General features: G+C 40.6%; 2 protein-coding genes across 2 annotated transcripts in view; both read right to left on the reverse strand.

Moving 5' to 3' along the window:
* LOC308103368 (apolipoprotein(a)-like) overlaps nucleotides 1–16,501 on the reverse strand; it is a 105,744-nt gene extending 89,243 nt beyond the window's left edge. Inside the window, exon 1 of the mRNA XM_080453310.1 lies at nucleotides 16,475–16,501. The gene's annotated coding sequence lies outside the window, so the exon portion shown is untranslated. The remainder of the gene's footprint in view (nucleotides 1–16,474) is intronic.
* Nucleotides 5,018–16,046, reverse strand: LOC308102623 (cysteine-rich venom protein latisemin-like; the record flags this gene model as incomplete). The annotated part of the gene is made up of 7 exons (XM_080452424.1): nucleotides 5,018–5,154; nucleotides 5,838–5,947; nucleotides 6,145–6,242; nucleotides 7,310–7,326; nucleotides 14,732–14,822; nucleotides 15,045–15,136; nucleotides 15,959–16,046. The coding sequence occupies 7 exons, from the start codon at nucleotides 16,044–16,046 to the stop codon at nucleotides 5,018–5,020; spliced, it is 633 nt and encodes a 210-aa protein (XP_080308550.1).
* Nucleotides 16,502–17,201: the final 700 nt, after the last annotated feature.

Consider the following 17,201-nt stretch of genomic DNA (forward strand, 5'->3'; position numbering starts at 1 on the left):
ATTTCAATTGTCAATTTCCAAATCAATTGCTTAAAATGTCATCTCTTGAAGGCAAAACTGTTCTTTTTATTTGAATAGGCCTTAACTACCAGCATATACCGTATGTTAAAATGCATTTTGTATTCTTTGATTACATTTTTGAAACATTATCTTTGATATGAAAACGATATATGAAATGGTAGCCTAACTATACAGGATATAGTGGAGACAGGTCACACTTTTACTCGATGTGGATTTCTCATCACACATCTAGTCATTCCTGGAGAGAAGCTTTAAGTCTTGGGGTTGAACTGGGTATCACTTCCATTCTTATAACTTATTTTATCAGCCTGTTATGAACCAGCAATGCACTCTAACACATTGTGACAAACCACCTTGTAAAGGACGGGCCCAATAAGCAGCTGGAAACAGCACAGAGTCAGGAGATAGAGTGCAACCAAAGGTGTTTTTATTCATCCAAAGTTCACAGACAGGATAAAGGCATCAGCAGCAAAAGGTGGCATGGTGGTCGACAGCTCCACCATGTCCTAATACTTAACTAAAACTGAATGTGTTTTTTTCTGTCAGCCTTTTATACTCAGCTGAGCCAATCAAGTGTGAGTCAATCAAGTGTGGGTTCTACCATGTTGCAGGTAACCTCAAACATGCAGCAAATCTAAACCACACATCCCATTAAACATCTGAATCAATACCCCTGGTAAATAAATATAACTTATGCACCCTATTGCAAAACAAACCATCTCACATTATTAGCAGCTTCCAATACACAACACAACACCCCTCTCTCTCTTCTACTGTGGTCCAGTCCAAACCCATATATGGTGCTCGGGCACCCTGGGGACTCTTTTGCCCGAACACCCTGGAACAGACAGACATAAGCAGTATTAAAATCACAATCCAACATCACATATATATTGCCAAATATTATATTGCGCTGATTATATTGCACTTGCCCATCATGATCAAACATCTTTGTGTGCAAATATACTGTGCAAAAGAGTAAAGTGCATAATGCTGTGCAAATATAAATAATTTACTTTATTTGTTTATTTAGACAGGACAGAGCATATTAATGAACGTCACATGAACGTAAATACACCGGATTTAGCAAAGATGCTAATTTTCATCCGCAGTCCTCACACAAAACAGAAAAACAGAAAAACAATAACATCAGAAAACAGACAAACTGTGAAATACAATTACATTACATCACATAGCCTAAAAAAAACTAAAATATGATCACAAATGGTTGCAGCTTTGGTTTTCAAGCAACCATCTTTTCACATTGAATTTAAAAGATGGAAATGTAGCACAATCCCTTATATGTAGAGGAAGGCCATTCCATGCTACACAACCCTGTACTGAGAGGACATTTTGACCGAAGGTTGTTTGCCGGTGCGGCACTTCACAATCTCCTCGAGTGGTTGCTCTGGTACTGATTCCTCTTTCAGGCTTCCTTTTAATGAATTCCCTTAGGGGGGGCGGGCACAGACCATGTAAGGTCTTGTATATGACCCCAACCTGTTTGAACTTTTTGAAATTGTCGAAGCTAAAAAAATTGAGCCTCCTGAGTATGTTACAATGATGATAAGAGTGAGGCTTCCTGTCAAACACCTTGAGCGCACTTTTGTAGAGCTGTTCGATGGGTTTTAGGATCGTCACGCCAGTGCAAGACCAGTTTGTAAAACAGTACTCAATGTGTGATAGATTCAATAAATTCAATAAATACTGGTACAATACATATGTGCAAAATAAGTTTTGTGCAAAATAGTGCCAAATATAAGTAACGAAGGACCTCTTCGTTACAAATCCCATCATAGAATCATCATCTTATGCATCAAGGCCTTTGTAGCCTATATATACATTTTCTTCACGCACTGTGCAGATTCCAAAATGGGTTTAAATGTCATACCTGTGTGATTTTCTAGACATGAAAGAATATAGAAAAAAACAGATAAGACCAGTGGTTTAAAGTAACTAAGTACATTTCCTCAAGTACAATAGACCATATTCACACGGCGGCCATGTTTCTATGAAGTCAATGAAAGTAGCCACCCCGGGTGGCGGCACTTTCAATGTTAAATTCCAATATGGCCGCCATGTGAATATGGTCTATTGAGTTTTTTTTTTCTTCAGTATTTCCAATTGCATTACTTTTACTTCTACTCCACTACATCTTAGATGCAAATATTGTACTTTTTACTCCACTACATTATTTGACAGCTTAACGAGAAAAAAAAAACATCACATGGATGCACCTGGGACGTATCATCAGTGTTGTAGCCTGGGGTCATAGGATGTTTCGGGTGTCGCAACATACACCCTCGCCCAGGTGACCCAGCCAGGGTTGATCAAGCCCCGACTTACGTCCCAGGTAGCTACCCACGGTCAGTCCTAAATAGGGAAAGACAGGGCCACTCAATACGCTTGTCCGAAACTACTCTGCCAGGAATGGGGGAGAGCGGAGGCTCTGGCACGTGGAGGGGCTAGGCTCTGTGGATGGCCTCCTGGCCGGGCTCCTCCTCCGTTTCACCAGGTCCAGGACCTGAGCGTTGCACCAGACTCCCCCGCTCCAAACATTTCATTCTGGTGTGATGGTGTCTTGGCCCGTGGTGGTATTGCAGGCTCCCTTTGCGTCTTGCTTGAATGGTCCTCCTAAAGGCCTCACCGTGGATTTGTTGGGCTTCTTCCTCACGGAAGACACAGACTGGGGCGCCAACCCAAACTGCTCCCGGATGCCGTCTACATTCCGGCTGTCACCCGTCTCTCCGGTGGTCACCAATCTATTCCTGGTTGTCACGTAGTTACTAGTTACTCTTCAGATTTAGATTATCACAAAACATAATGAGTACTTTTACTTTTGGTACTTTAAGTACATTTTGATGCTAATACTTTTGTACTTTTACTCATGTAAATTTTGAATACCAGACTTTTACTTGTAACAGAGTATATCTATATTGTGGTATTGATACTTTTTTAAGTAAAACATGTGAGTACTTTTTCCACCACTGGATAAGACCACATGTATCATAGTAGCTAATATCAAATAAAGCCATTTAGGCCTATACATAAAAGAAACTCTGATAATAAAAAAAACAGGTCTGGGCCTATATGCAACCAGAAACTCATAATATTACTTACTTTTTAATGGATGTGTGGTGTATTTAAGACTGAAGTTATGGAATATGAAGTTAATATGCTATTAATACATTATGAACACAAATTGTCAGAATGTTTCATGTCAGAGTGAGACCAAAACGAGGAGACCAAAAGGTTGTAGTGGGGGAGAACAGCAGTGGTGGTCTGCTACAGTGGCGGTAATTAAGGTAACACCTTAACACCAATAGACAGCTACCCTGTCTATTGTCTTAGGTGCGAACCTAAAACACCACACCCGGCCGAGTTCTTTGTTCCCACAAGGGCGCATTCTAATTATGCGAGAGTGCCTGTTGCCTGTTGTCTCTTTCTCCCCACAGACCTCTGGTAAAGAAATACAGACTCAAATTGAATTCTTGTAATTATAACTAGTTCACAATAAAAGCTTATTTTGTAGCAAGTATAAACATTGGTGAAATGTGGTTGGGGAGAAACCAGTTAGTTGCATGTAAACTTTTCTTCTTGAATCTAAGGAAAATGTCAAGTCCTCTTAAATCATCTATTTTTGTCTAAATCATTCATACAAGGTTGAATACATATATGTGTGGTCTTATTTTGAAGGTAATAAGGTGTTAAACAAAGATTGCATAATATGAGCTTGTGTAAAAGTATAGTTTTATAAATAGGTTAAAGTAAATTGTCATGAGTCAGTGTGAAGGAGGCAGATCCATTGTGAAAGGCTGGCCCAAGAAGTCTATTGTTCTTTAAGAACCTGTTGTGAGTGGTCAGAAGGAGGTCCTAGGTCAAATGTCTGTTTAAATATAATATGGTGTTGTTGTGAGAAACGGGACTCTGTGTTTCGACAGGATAAAATGGATCTATGGACTAAGCGCTGTACGTTAATTTGACCTAAGTGTATGGATTGCTGAGAACTCTGACAATAAAATGGAATTGTTAAGAAAGGAAAAACTCCGGTTTCTGAGCGTTGACTGTTTATTCCCCGCCTCCGGAAATGGACCTCATTTCCTACCGGTCCCGTAGGGCCAGATACCGCAGATGCACACTGGAAAAAAAGGAATGCTGCTGTTCTCTGAACTGAGAAACTATAAATGACACTGGACAAACTTTCTCTCTCAACAGGTGCAAGTAATGTATAATCAAATCAACATCTAAGCATAGCAAACAGGTGACGCAGCGGAAGACGGCAAATTTGAGATGAGGCCAACCCCCTCACATGACCGTGTATAAGCGGCACGGCCGGGGGGCACCTCAACTTGAGGTCGCCCTGGGGCACCACATAGTGCTAATCCGGCCCTGATAAGCGATTGTCTTGGTTAATCTTTGTCGCCGCAGTCACAGACAATTAGTGTTGATTAGTCTCGCTGTTGGGACCTCCGGTCCCTAGCGGGCGACACAATAATCAAATCTACAAAGTAACTAGTAACTAAAGATGTCAAGTCATTATAGATAAAAAGTTCTGTGATGTAGTGGAGTAGAAGTATAAAATAAGCATTCAAAAATGGAAATATATACTCAAGTAAAGTAAAAGTAACTGTCAGACTCTCCAGTCCAAACTGAAATCCTTTCCACCATTTCACTGTATGTTTTGTAATGGTGTCACACACCTCCACTATGAATCAGTCCGGTGGGTACAGAAGATGAACATAAGAAAACCATGTGCTTTTATGCTGATCAGAGTTGATAAAAACAGTCTGATTTGGTCTGCCAGTGTGAACATAGTAAGACATTCTTTTTATAATAATAAAGAAACAAACGGGCAAAAAGAAAGCGAGAAAGTCAGTATTGTAATGTTCAATCTATAATGCTACTTTATTCTCTAAAAGCATAGAGTGCAGTTTCCATTGGATATACAGTACATAGAGTATATGACAGTGGTTTCTTGTGATGCGTGGGCAGGCGTTTAGATGATCTCAGTGGTGCACTTGCAGGAGGCGGGGCAAATGCCTGCAATGGTGGGGTACCTCCAGTTACTGCACCCCTTCTTCTGCGCCAGAGAAGGACAGTTGGCGAACTTATTTCTATAGGGACATGGGTTGGCTGAGAGAGACAGAGACAGAGACAGAGACATACAGACAGACAGAATGACAGACAGACAGACAGAGAGACAGACAGACAGACAGACAGACAGACAGACAGACAGACAGACAGACAGACAGACAGACAGACAGACAGACAGACAGACAGACAGACAGACAGACAGACAGACAGACAGACAGACAGACAGACAGAGAGGTCATTGAGTTGATGGTTAGTTACTTAGTTACTTAGTTACAACATATTGTCAAAGATATCATTTTTGGCCGAAAAGGCAAAAAGATGAGTTTGCTCACTGGCTGTTGCGATGGTCACTGCGAGAGCTCTTCTTCAGACTGAAGAATAATACGTAAAACATAAAAACAAATTGGTAACACTTTCTAGAAGGGAGCTACAGTGTGCAAACTCATCTTTATGCCTATTGATATGGAACAGTGAAAAAACAATATGTATTAAATACATCTCAACTTCTCCTGAATATAACCCCTCCTTAAGGTTAAGGGGGTCTGTTCTCTCAGCCCTATATTACCTCAGTTTATAGGGTTGGGTTGGGTTAGGATTAGTTTAAGTGTTGGGATGATGATTGGGGTAAGGGTAAGGAATGGGGTTTGGCTTGGGGTTAGGGTTAAGGTAAGACTAACTGTTTATATTAACCACTTAAACTCTCTATTATTTTGGTCACTTACTGCACAGCTTGTCATCACAGTCATTGGGACAGTCACCACAAGATGGTCCAGACTTGTAGGGCTCTGCGATACTAGCTACGACATCTGCGTGACTACTCACGACATTACCACTGCGATGTGGGACAGAACATATAACATATATAATATTAAACATGCTAAATATTAAACATGATATCTGATGAGACAGTAAACCTTTTTTGCTTTTCATGTACATCTACACTAGTGGTACCAAACCTTTTCCATATCAGGGCCCACTTGAAAATCTTGTACTGTATGTGTACATGGTGTTGGTGACAGTAGTACTTACGGTGGACAGAATTGACAAACGAAGAAGTATTTGTACGGAGAGGCATCGGGGCAGTGGGTCATGCCACATCCGACCTGGTTGGAGCTGTACCACACAACCTGTGCAACACACACAACACAACATCACTTTAAACTAGAAAAATGTGCTCCTCGGAGTACAGGTCTCTCCCAGGCCAGGTAGTAAAAGTCAATCTTAGCCAATCACGATAAAATATGAAAAATTGGACAGGTCCGTTTTGAACAAGCCAATCAGGATGGAATTCAGGACCACAATGGAAATAAGTTCTCAGGGCGTTATCCTTTTAGCACCATTGTATAATCGTACCACTGTACTATTTGCAAACTGTCAATACAGTATTCAATCAATCAATATGACAAATCGGACAGATCCGTCTCGATCACATGACTATAGAGATAATGTGTACCTATTTGTTTGATGTTTGGACAAAACCACCCACGCCAATCTGGCCAATGGTGCCAGAGATTAGCTGTATACAGACGGACGGACGATCACACACACACACACACGGACGGACGGACGGACGGACGGACGGACGGACGGACGGACAGACGGACTAACACACACACACACACACACACACACACACACACACACACACACACACACACACACACACACACACACACACACACACACACACACACACACACACACACACACGGACGGACGAACGAACGAACGAACGAACGAACGAACACACACACGGACGAACGAACACACACACACACACACACACACACACACACACACACACAAACACACACACACACACACACACACACACACGGACAGACAAGGACGGACAGACCTTCGGCCTGGCGGAGACAGCCAGTGCTTCTCAAGCGCTTTCATGTCAAGGACAGGGGTTATTTGGGGTCTCAGAGAATGGCAACTGCCGCTTTCATGTCAAGGACAGGGGTTATTTGGGGTCTCAGAGGAATGGCAACTGCCGCCCCCTAGTGTTCATATTTAACCTTGAATTGTTTATAATTTTTATATTGTGATGCCATGTAACTCTTTGAATACAGCCATAGGCTTTGTACTTGTAACAGTATTTTTATATTGTGATATTGCTACATTTACTTTACCTAAAATAATTCCTCAATTCAAAATACAAGTGAACATACTTTAACTACTTTAATACCTTGAAAGTAGAATCCCCTGACCACAAAGGACAACAATGGAAACAAGACCATGGTAATTTTTGTGTTATCCTTTCATCATAACCTTTGACTGTACAACTGATAGAGTTATTTGATTACTCTTATCTGATTACTCTTATCTGAATTATCATAATGTGTCTAGGGTCCTTAACCTGGTTAAAATGTCCTATTAATAATGCCATACGGGCCAGTACCTCAGTCATGGTAAAAGTACTCTGTACTCTTAGTCTCTCTGTCTGCAAGCCAAGGTCGAACTCAAGCAGGCCTTTTCTGTGGCAATCTTGTTTTGGGAACACGGTATCTGGGTGTTCTCTTCTCTTCTACAGCTGTCTCCCTTAGTGTCACCAAATCTTCACTGACCAGTGACAGGTCAGAGATGTCAAACGTGTTTGACCCAGACATGGGGACGCTGTTGTCCAGAGATAAACTGTCACACAATCATCATCTACCATCATCTACCATCATCATCAGACGACGGAACCTCATCGCTCTCCACCAATGGCAGGATTACACCTCCGACGGCTGGACGATTGATGTCACATCCTATGATGTCATATGTTTATGTTACTGGACAATGTTAAAAGCTCGTGCTTGCTCTGTTACACTACGGAGAGACGGACGGCCGATGTACCATACCTGTGATATACTGTAAACCTTCTATTGTCTCTCTGATCTGAATACAATCATGTTTCCTTATACCCTTCGCTGCCTGTCTGAGTCTGGTCTTTCCTTATTGTCTCCGTGCTACAAGTATCTGTACTTTGTGTGGGTCATAAGGTGAAATTTAACTCCAACAATTGGTCCATCGAGCCCGGATATGTTTGAAATATGGTGTACGGGGGGGAACTGCTATTGTCAGACTCCCGGCAGACCATGTTTTAATACGTATCAAACGAACCAGCCTTGGGTGTAACGACTTATCACTTCTATTCAGATGAAGGTTAACTTTGAACAGTATCACAATTTATTTTGTTTGGGACCTGGACGCGATCGCTGGACCTTTGGACTGGACCCTCGACATGTCTCAAATTCCACATGGTCCAGCCATCGGGGTCGGGATCCCTGAACCAACATCAGATTTGATGAGTATATATTTTTATTTTTATTGTACCATGATCCAGTGATTGGGATCTCCATGTAACTTATCCCTGCCTTGATCTGATGAGTATACCTTTTTCTTTATTGTATGTATTGTCTTTACCGAACCATTTGTCTCATAATTATCAGCCTGTTTGTAAATGACTGTTTAACAAAGCTCCGCTAGGGAGTGAGTCAAGTAAAAATGTTTTATCAACTTTTATCCCTGGGAGAACATTCCTGAATGTCTCATAAATTCTCTTATCTACCTGGGTCATTATATAGTTTGTCTTTGTCTCTGTATATGTTTATGAGAGGGACGGGTAGGGGATTTGTCCTCTACAAATTATACGTCCAAATTACTCTATTGAGGGACGGGTAGGGGATTTGTCCTCTACAAATTATACGTCCAAATTACTCCATTGAGGGACGGGTAGGGGATTTGTCCTCTACAATTTATACGTCCGATACTCCATTGTCAGTACATTTTTTTGTTTTGTCTTATATGTTTGTTTTATTTTGACCACTGTAGTTAAATCATCCATCCATTTAATATATTGAGCTTTAACAATAACTTTTAAATCCCTCTTCCCTACAGCCTCTCACTTCTCCCATGTCTTATCTGTTTACATTCTCTTGTTCCGAGCTGGTATCATAACAAGGCTATGCCCACAGAAGAATACATTCACACACTATAACTATGAAGGCTTGTTTTAAAAGTTTAAAATATATATATTTTTATCTGTTCTAAATTCATTGAACCATCAGTATAATTATATTTGCCTTAAAAATAAGTTTTAGTTTATTTAAAATATTTTGAATATAATTAAAATAATAAGTAAACCAATCAGGTTAAAATCTTTTTCATTCCAAAATTAGTTTGTTGCTGGAAGATATCTATGTTCGGTATGTTTGTATGTCTGTCTGTGTGTAGTAATGAACGGTTTCTCTCTCTCTCTCTCTATGGGTCAGCAAGCTGTCGTACGGTGTGTGTGTCCGGGCGAGCGAGGGAGCTAAGGAATGAAAGTTTCTCTGTTTATCTTTGTGTCCCTTCTACTATCTATGTATGAACGATTTCAGCTATGCAAGGCATGCGTGAATGAATGCGTGTGTCTGTCTCGCTAGTTCTAACCATTTTAGTCAAAATTTTAGTCATTCTCCAGTCAGTTAGAACAAAGTCACTCTGGTCTCTTAAAACTCCATTTCCCATAATTCCTTCTGGTCTAAAACTCCATTTCCCATAATTCCTTCTGGTCTGAGACTCCATTTCCCATAATTCCTTCAGCAGGAAGTGTTAGCTTTGTGGTACGTTAGACACGTTTCCATGACAACGTGATCCTACCGGTTACAGTCTCTATTGAATTCCATTCAAAACATAGATCCGTTAAATTTACCCTAATAAGATTCAATTTGTTCTATATCAATATTGGGAAACATTAACTATAATATTAAGTTTATTATAAAGTCATTTTTGATTTATTTTAAAAAGTTTTGAAAATATTTTATCATTTTAACTTAAGATTTTTTTTTGTAAGCTTGCAGATTTGCTATTTTTCTGTACTTATCTCATTTCAATATACTCTTCAGAACAAAGATGTTTATTCCTTATTTTTCATTGTTATATTTTATTTTTAAAAAAGTTTTAATTATAACTTTTTAATTTTAATTTTTTTTAATTTTAATTTTAAATTAATTTATTATTATTTTTTTTCATCCCCTTTCTCATCAACAAATCATCTGCCACACATTATATTATAGATATATGGGTGTCAAATAGAGGGGAGTTTGATGAATATTTGATTTAAATATGATTATGATTTAAATGTTTAATTACTGTGTTTTGTGTTTCTTTTTCATTTTGTGTTTCATTTTAGAACGAGAATGTAAACCACCCCATAAATCCAATTCCTGGACAACTATAAGATTTCAACTTATGTCTTGGATAGACAGATGTTTGATGCCACATGCCTACATGCAATCAGGAAGTATTTCTTGAGTTTTAAGATGATATCACGTAAGTTTTTTCCCAAAATAAAGTGTAAAGTGATGTACAAATTTACATAGTACAGAAGTGTCCCGTTCCATTTTAAATACTTGTATCTTGATAAGAGCACAGGATCGCAGCTCCACAACGAGGAAGGTAACTTTTCTATTTCTGAACGTGTACAGAAACAATCAATGACGGGTGACGTAGGTTTCTTGTCAGATTTCAATATGAAAACTTACAGACTGGTGAGTGTCCCTCCCTCTCAATCTCTCTGCTGCCATGGTCATTAAACTGTGCTAAAATTGTCTGTCTTAGTTAAACCAAACATGTTGAAAAGATTTGCTTGGGACGGTGACATTAGCTGAGATTTTTTTAATTATAATAAAGTCATTTGCAAAGTTGCAAAGGGAAAACTTGGACACGTGTGGAGTGTCTTGGAAATTCATGAACTATAAACCCTGTTTTGCTTCCAAATTAATAAATTATACAGTCCTTTTGAAGAAGTATAAATGTGTATGTTATCTAACTAAGCATTTATTTTTGCCTTTAAGTCCTTTAAATCTTTGCCTGTCTGATTTGATTTTGAATAATGTCACAAGGTACAATCAGCTTGACCTTTGACCCTATCCAAATCATGATAAGATGTAGGCTTGATAGAGTTATTTGATTACTCTTATCTGATTACTCTTATCTGAATTATCATAATGTGTCTAGGGTCCTTAACCTGGTTAAAATGTCCTATTAATAATGCCATACGGGCCAGTACCTCAGTCATGGTAAAAGTACTCTGTACTCTTAGTCTCTCTGTCTGCAAGCCAAGGTCGAACTCAAGCAGGCCTTTTCTGTGGCAATCTTGTTTTGGGAACACGGTATCTGGGTGTTCTCTTCTCTTCTACAGCTGTCTCCCTTAGTGTCACCAAATCTTCACTGACCAGTGACAGGTCAGAGATGTCAAACGTGTTTGACCCAGACATGGGGACGCTGTTGTCCAGAGATAAACTGTCACACAATCATCATCTACCATCATCTACCATCATCATCAGACGACGGAACCTCATCGCTCTCCACCAATGGCAGGATTACACCTCCGACGGCTGGACGATTGATGTCACATCCTATGATGTCATATGTTTATGTTACTGGACAATGTTAAAAGCTCGTGCTTGCTCTGTTACACTACGGAGAGACGGACGGCCGATGTACCATACCTGTGATATACTGTAAACCTTCTATTGTCTCTCTGATCTGAATACAATCATGTTTCCTTATACCCTTCGCTGCCTGTCTGAGTCTGGTCTTTCCTTATTGTCTCCGTGCTACAAGTATCTGTACTTTGTGTGGGTCATAAGGTGAAATTTAACTCCAACAACAACCAACTGTTAATAAAGTATCAATCAATCAATCAATCAATCAATCAATCAATCATGTAAAAAAAAATGAAAATAAAACATTTGAGTATTTCTTCTACCACTGGGTATAAATGTACCTGTGTGAAGTGTGTCACTGTCTTTCCATTGACAGATCCCACTCCGTGCTCAAAGTTCTTCACCTCACTATACCATTTTTCCACAGCATTTGTCCATGTTCTCTCGTTACTGGACATGAACATGTTCTCACCACAACCACTGGCTAGAGAGAGAGAGAGAGAGAGAGAGAGCGAGCGAGAGAGAGAGAGAGAGGGAGTCTTAAATATCAAATTATGTGGATGTCAGGTAGCCTCGCGTAGCCAGACTATATCACTGCGTGGATATGAGTCTGGTGCTTCTATGAGGATGTTTTTTTTTCCAAGGGGGCGGGATCAAAACAATGGCTTTGGACACAATTGGTTAGACCTACAACCAACTACCAATTACAGTCTGCCATATTTGAATACTGGGCCCTGATTGGTCACCCCAGACTTCGGGAGCAGGAAATGGATTCACAACGGAGCAGTGCCAGACCCAAATCGCAGAGGGCAATTTTCTTTTGCACTGGCAGATGCGTTTGGTCTCAGGCTAGATGTCAGGATCCACATGGGAACAGAGTGACTCCCGGCTGGGCGTCCCTTATTTCCAAGATTTTATTGTCTCCGCCGGAGGCGGAGAGTATGTTTTCGCTTCGTCCCGCTGTGTGTCCCCCCCCCCTAGCCAAGCTAACATTGGTCAAGCTCCACGTGACACGTGACAATATGTTGACACCAATGCTTTTGATTGGCTAGAGGGACGCATGACGAAATAAAATCCTATAAATAGGTGTGTCTATTTATGTTTTTTGAAGTGAGGTAAGACAGGATCAATCAGTCTTGATTGGAACAGTACCTTCCAGTACAAATCACCCGTCCGTGCGTGTGTGTGTCCCTCTGAGAACACCTATAACATTGGTCAGTTTCACGTGACATCACAATATGTAATATAAATATATAAATAGCTTAGACAGGAGAGGCTGAGATCACACAATGAAACTAACTCCCATTACGCAAACTGAAGAAGCAGCAAATCATCATCTGAAACCTGATGAAGAAGCAAAGGCGCAGAAGGCCAAAGCTAAGAAACAGAGAGAAAGAACACTAAACAGAGACAAAGAATCCCTAAATGACAAAAAACGAAGACGAGCCACAAATGCTGACAACATGACACAGCAAAGATTGCTGCAATCTCTGGAAGAAAAAGTACAAGAGTATGTAAAGAACATCGAAAGGAAAAGAAGGCACTGGTCACAGTATTCAAGTAATGAAAGACAACATCAACAAGCACATAACACCAGTAAGAAGAGACGCTACAGATCACAAGAACTAGAAGTTGAGAAGAGGAACATAAAGAAATATTTATTGTCACACTTTTTTTTTTTAACTAAAAGATATATCTTTTACCCTACTGTATCTCATTAGATACAGTAGATACATGTTCTATTTTAAGTAAGAATTAGAACATTCCTAGAGAACTGTGGTTAAAGATAGGGTAAGTGATTTCATTTGATTAAAATAGCACGGGTCTGCTGGCGGAGACTTGTGCTCCGAGGAGCACATTTTCTAGTTTTAAATATTTTTTATCCCTCGATTTTGTAACCCTTTTTTCACCCGGTGCCAATTTGCTAAGTGATCCTGGGCACTGCACTCCCCCCACCAGCCTATGGAGGCCAGGGCCGAGCTCATGTCTCCTTCAATGCATGAGAGCCAACTGACCTTTCTTGTCACCTGACAGGGGGGAGTTTCCCTGGTTGGACGTAGCGCGGTGAAGGAACACGTTATTCCAACCAGTTCCCTTCCCCTCCTTCAGGCGCCCCGGCTGACCAGGGGGAGACAGTATAGTGACCAGGATTACTACATGTTTTTGTGAGGGTATTAACTACCCTAGGAGACACGGGGAGAACATGCAAACTCCACACAGAGTAGGCCCTTTCGCCAACCCCACCTAGGGTATGGGCGCTGGTGACGCGGAGGAGAAGACACACCCCCAGTGCCCACGGCGTCCCCGGCGGGAATCGACCCCAGGACCTTCTAGCTGTGAGGCGACAGCGCTACCGACTGCGCCACCGTGCCCCACCAAGATTTTATTTTTGAACTTGTAAGATGTGTGTCATAGAGCACCGAAGTCCTGACGTCACTGCCAGTAGAGGGCGCTTTCCGCAGGTTCATGGCTTTACTTTTTGTATTGATATCCTCATTGGGGAATCTTAGATCGCTTCATATAAGAACTGTGTTCCAAAAATAAACACACCACCCTGGCGTTTTTACTCATATGGATATGAAGCATCGACTGAAGGTGTAAATGTACACATTTACCCAAAGAGTAACACAATATAAGCACTAGAAACGAGTCAAACAACCCAAAGACTACATTTCCCATGAACACGGCTGCTGTGGGGACAGTGATTTCAGACCCGGAAGTAGTAGTTCTTAAGACTTTTAAGGCAGAATTAATTCAATTTTCGCCAGAAACAGGCTGTATCAAATATGAATGAATATCATAAACGATGCAGAGCCATCCCCCTGACAAAAACGTCAGGTTGGTGTGTTTATGTTTGGAACACAGTTCTTATATGACGTGATCTAAGATTCCCAAATGGGGATTTCAACACAAAAAATAAAGCCACGAACCCGTGGAACAGCGCCCTCTAGTGGCATTGGCGTCAGACTTCGGTGCTCTATTGATTGATTCCCCTAAAATAAGGAACAATGTGTGTCCCTTATCAGTTCAATATAGGACACGTCGTTTAGTTTCCAAACAAGGGACGATTCCATATTTGAAGGGACAGTTGGAAACCCTAATTTACCACATACTTGCGTGATGGATTATACATTAATGTTATATTATATAACATAATAGTATTATTATTGATATCAATGTTAAAGGGGTCTTACTGCTGATTTTCCTTTCCGCGCCGGTGCTGTGTCCCTTGGTACACGTGTCGGCCCATCTCTGAGCGTTGGCAGCAGCTTCCTCGTTCCAGCTCTGTGAGAATGAGAGGACACAGGACATTACAGACACACACACACGCACACGCACACGCACACGCGCACGCGCACACGCACACGCACACGCACACGCACACGCACACGCACACGCACACACACATGCACGCATGCATGCATACCCAACGGTGTGCAGCTTTATGTGTTCTACATAATATGAGCATTGTCATTAAATCAAATCAAACCTCCAGTAGTGTCTTACCATCTTCAGCATGTTGCTGGCGGTAGGCTGCACGCCTCTTCTCAGCTGGTTGTGTTTGTTCACAATCTCCTCCTTGTCGGCTTCGGTCAGCGCTATGAACACAAACACACCATGAGACCCACAAAGATTGAGTGAAATTCTAGCCTTGTTCAAGTGCTGATGTCATAACAGATATAACTTATGTCCTGTTTAACCTACAGCTATGAAACTTCATTACACATTATGTGTCTCCTCATGAGGAACACATTTGCAACACATTTGCAACAGTTTTAATTCAAACTCCTCCTCAGATTTTTATGCAATCTGCAAAACTTTGTACACACAGACTTTGGACTAATGTCTAAAATTCAAGTTGGATTTTGTACATGAAAAAAATTGTCCCTGCCCACCACCACGGAGGTTGTAGGTTCGAATCCACCATGGTGCATCCGGCTTTGTCTGGCGTCTATGCTAACACAAGTGTTCGGGGGAGGTAAGCCGGGAGGGGAGGGTGATATTGGTCATTGTTGCATGCACTCCCACAGGCTCCTATAGGCACTATGCCGCTAACTACATAAATATAGAGTCACAATTTTAAAAAATGCATTATGGTTGAGAGTCATGCCAAACAGTACTGGAACAAATCTTACTCCAATTGACCAAAGGGGAAACGTTTGAAAATGCAAAATTTGAACAGGCGTTTGTCATGAAACACCATGAAACTTGCTTGCAAAACTTTTGTCATGATAACTGAATTGTTGGCCCAAAATTTTAATCCACATTATATGCAACATAATACAGAGTTAGATACCAGATCCACAATCCATCTGCACTCTGCTCAGTTGTTTCCATGGCCTCTGCATTGCTGCTTGCAGCTATATTTATTCTTTATAATTGTTCAATAATCAAGGCAAAATTTTGCACCTGATTTGTACCATGGTTGTTCTTACCCCCAGCTGCTGGTTTTACTTCAGTTAAAGCCAGGAGAGCAAAGAGCACCGTTAGAGCAATGTACACCTTCATCCTCTGTGGAAACCACAAGAAAAGTTACACATTTTCATGAATAAATGATGCTGATGATAATAATAACAACAACAACAACAACAACAAATTATTTAAAAAAAATGTAATCTATAATGATTGCATGATGAAATAAATGCTCAGAATATAAATTCTAATTTACTCCGTTAGGGTGTGGTCGCACCGAACTGGAATTTTGCCTATGCAGGCGGATTCTGCCAATGCTTTTCAATGGCAATGGAGCGGTTTGTTGCCATTTGCGGATTTCTGCAAAAAAATAAACCTCTGTTCCCATTGAAAAGCATTGGCAGAATCTGCCCTCATAGGCAGAATTAAAGTTCCTGTGTGACCGCGTCCTCAGGCTATTAAACAGAAAAGTCAAATTTAAGCAGATGGATACAGATGATCTGCTGAAAGTTGAAGAAACTTACCTCCAGTAGTTTGAAGTGTGTCTTTTCAGATGAAATGACTGCTGATTCTGCTAATGTTTGGCTGGTCTTATGTGGTGGTGGTCATTTATATCCTTACATTATTAGCCTTAGGGGTGTGTGTGTCACAGTGATTTAATAGACAAACAACCGGGTGTGTACTTTAGTGTCACATCATTATTGTGCCAAGTACAGTAGTGCAAACATGCCAACGTTTTTTTTTTTTTTGCAGCATAATCAATCAATGTCAGTTTGTTTTATTCTTCAAACCCGTCTAAACAGCTGAGTCAGGTGACAATCTACTGTAGCTACTCCGTTGAAATCAATTGGATATTTAGGAGGCTCATTTGGAGAAAATGTTTAGTAATACCGGTACACACACACACACACACACACACACACACACACACACACACACACACACACACACACACACACACACACACACACACACACACACACACACACACACACACACACACACACACACCAAAGTTCTAAGAAGAAAATATGGTTCATGTATCCATTTGCTAACTAATAGAATTCTCTCAGGGTTTCTCAACCTTTTCTGATCAGTGAACCCCTTCAACCTCAAAGGTTCAACTGAAATACCCCCTATGATTTTAGTAAATAATAAATAATGTGCCACACATATGGTGAATAAGTATTACTCTTTCTCACGTTATACTCAGTCTCACACTATTTTACATTGTACTGTGTACAGAATATA

This window comes from Gymnoscopelus braueri (assembly GCF_963280865.1).
Source record: "Gymnoscopelus braueri genome assembly, chromosome: 16".
Taxonomy (NCBI): domain Eukaryota; kingdom Metazoa; phylum Chordata; class Actinopteri; order Myctophiformes; family Myctophidae; genus Gymnoscopelus; species Gymnoscopelus braueri.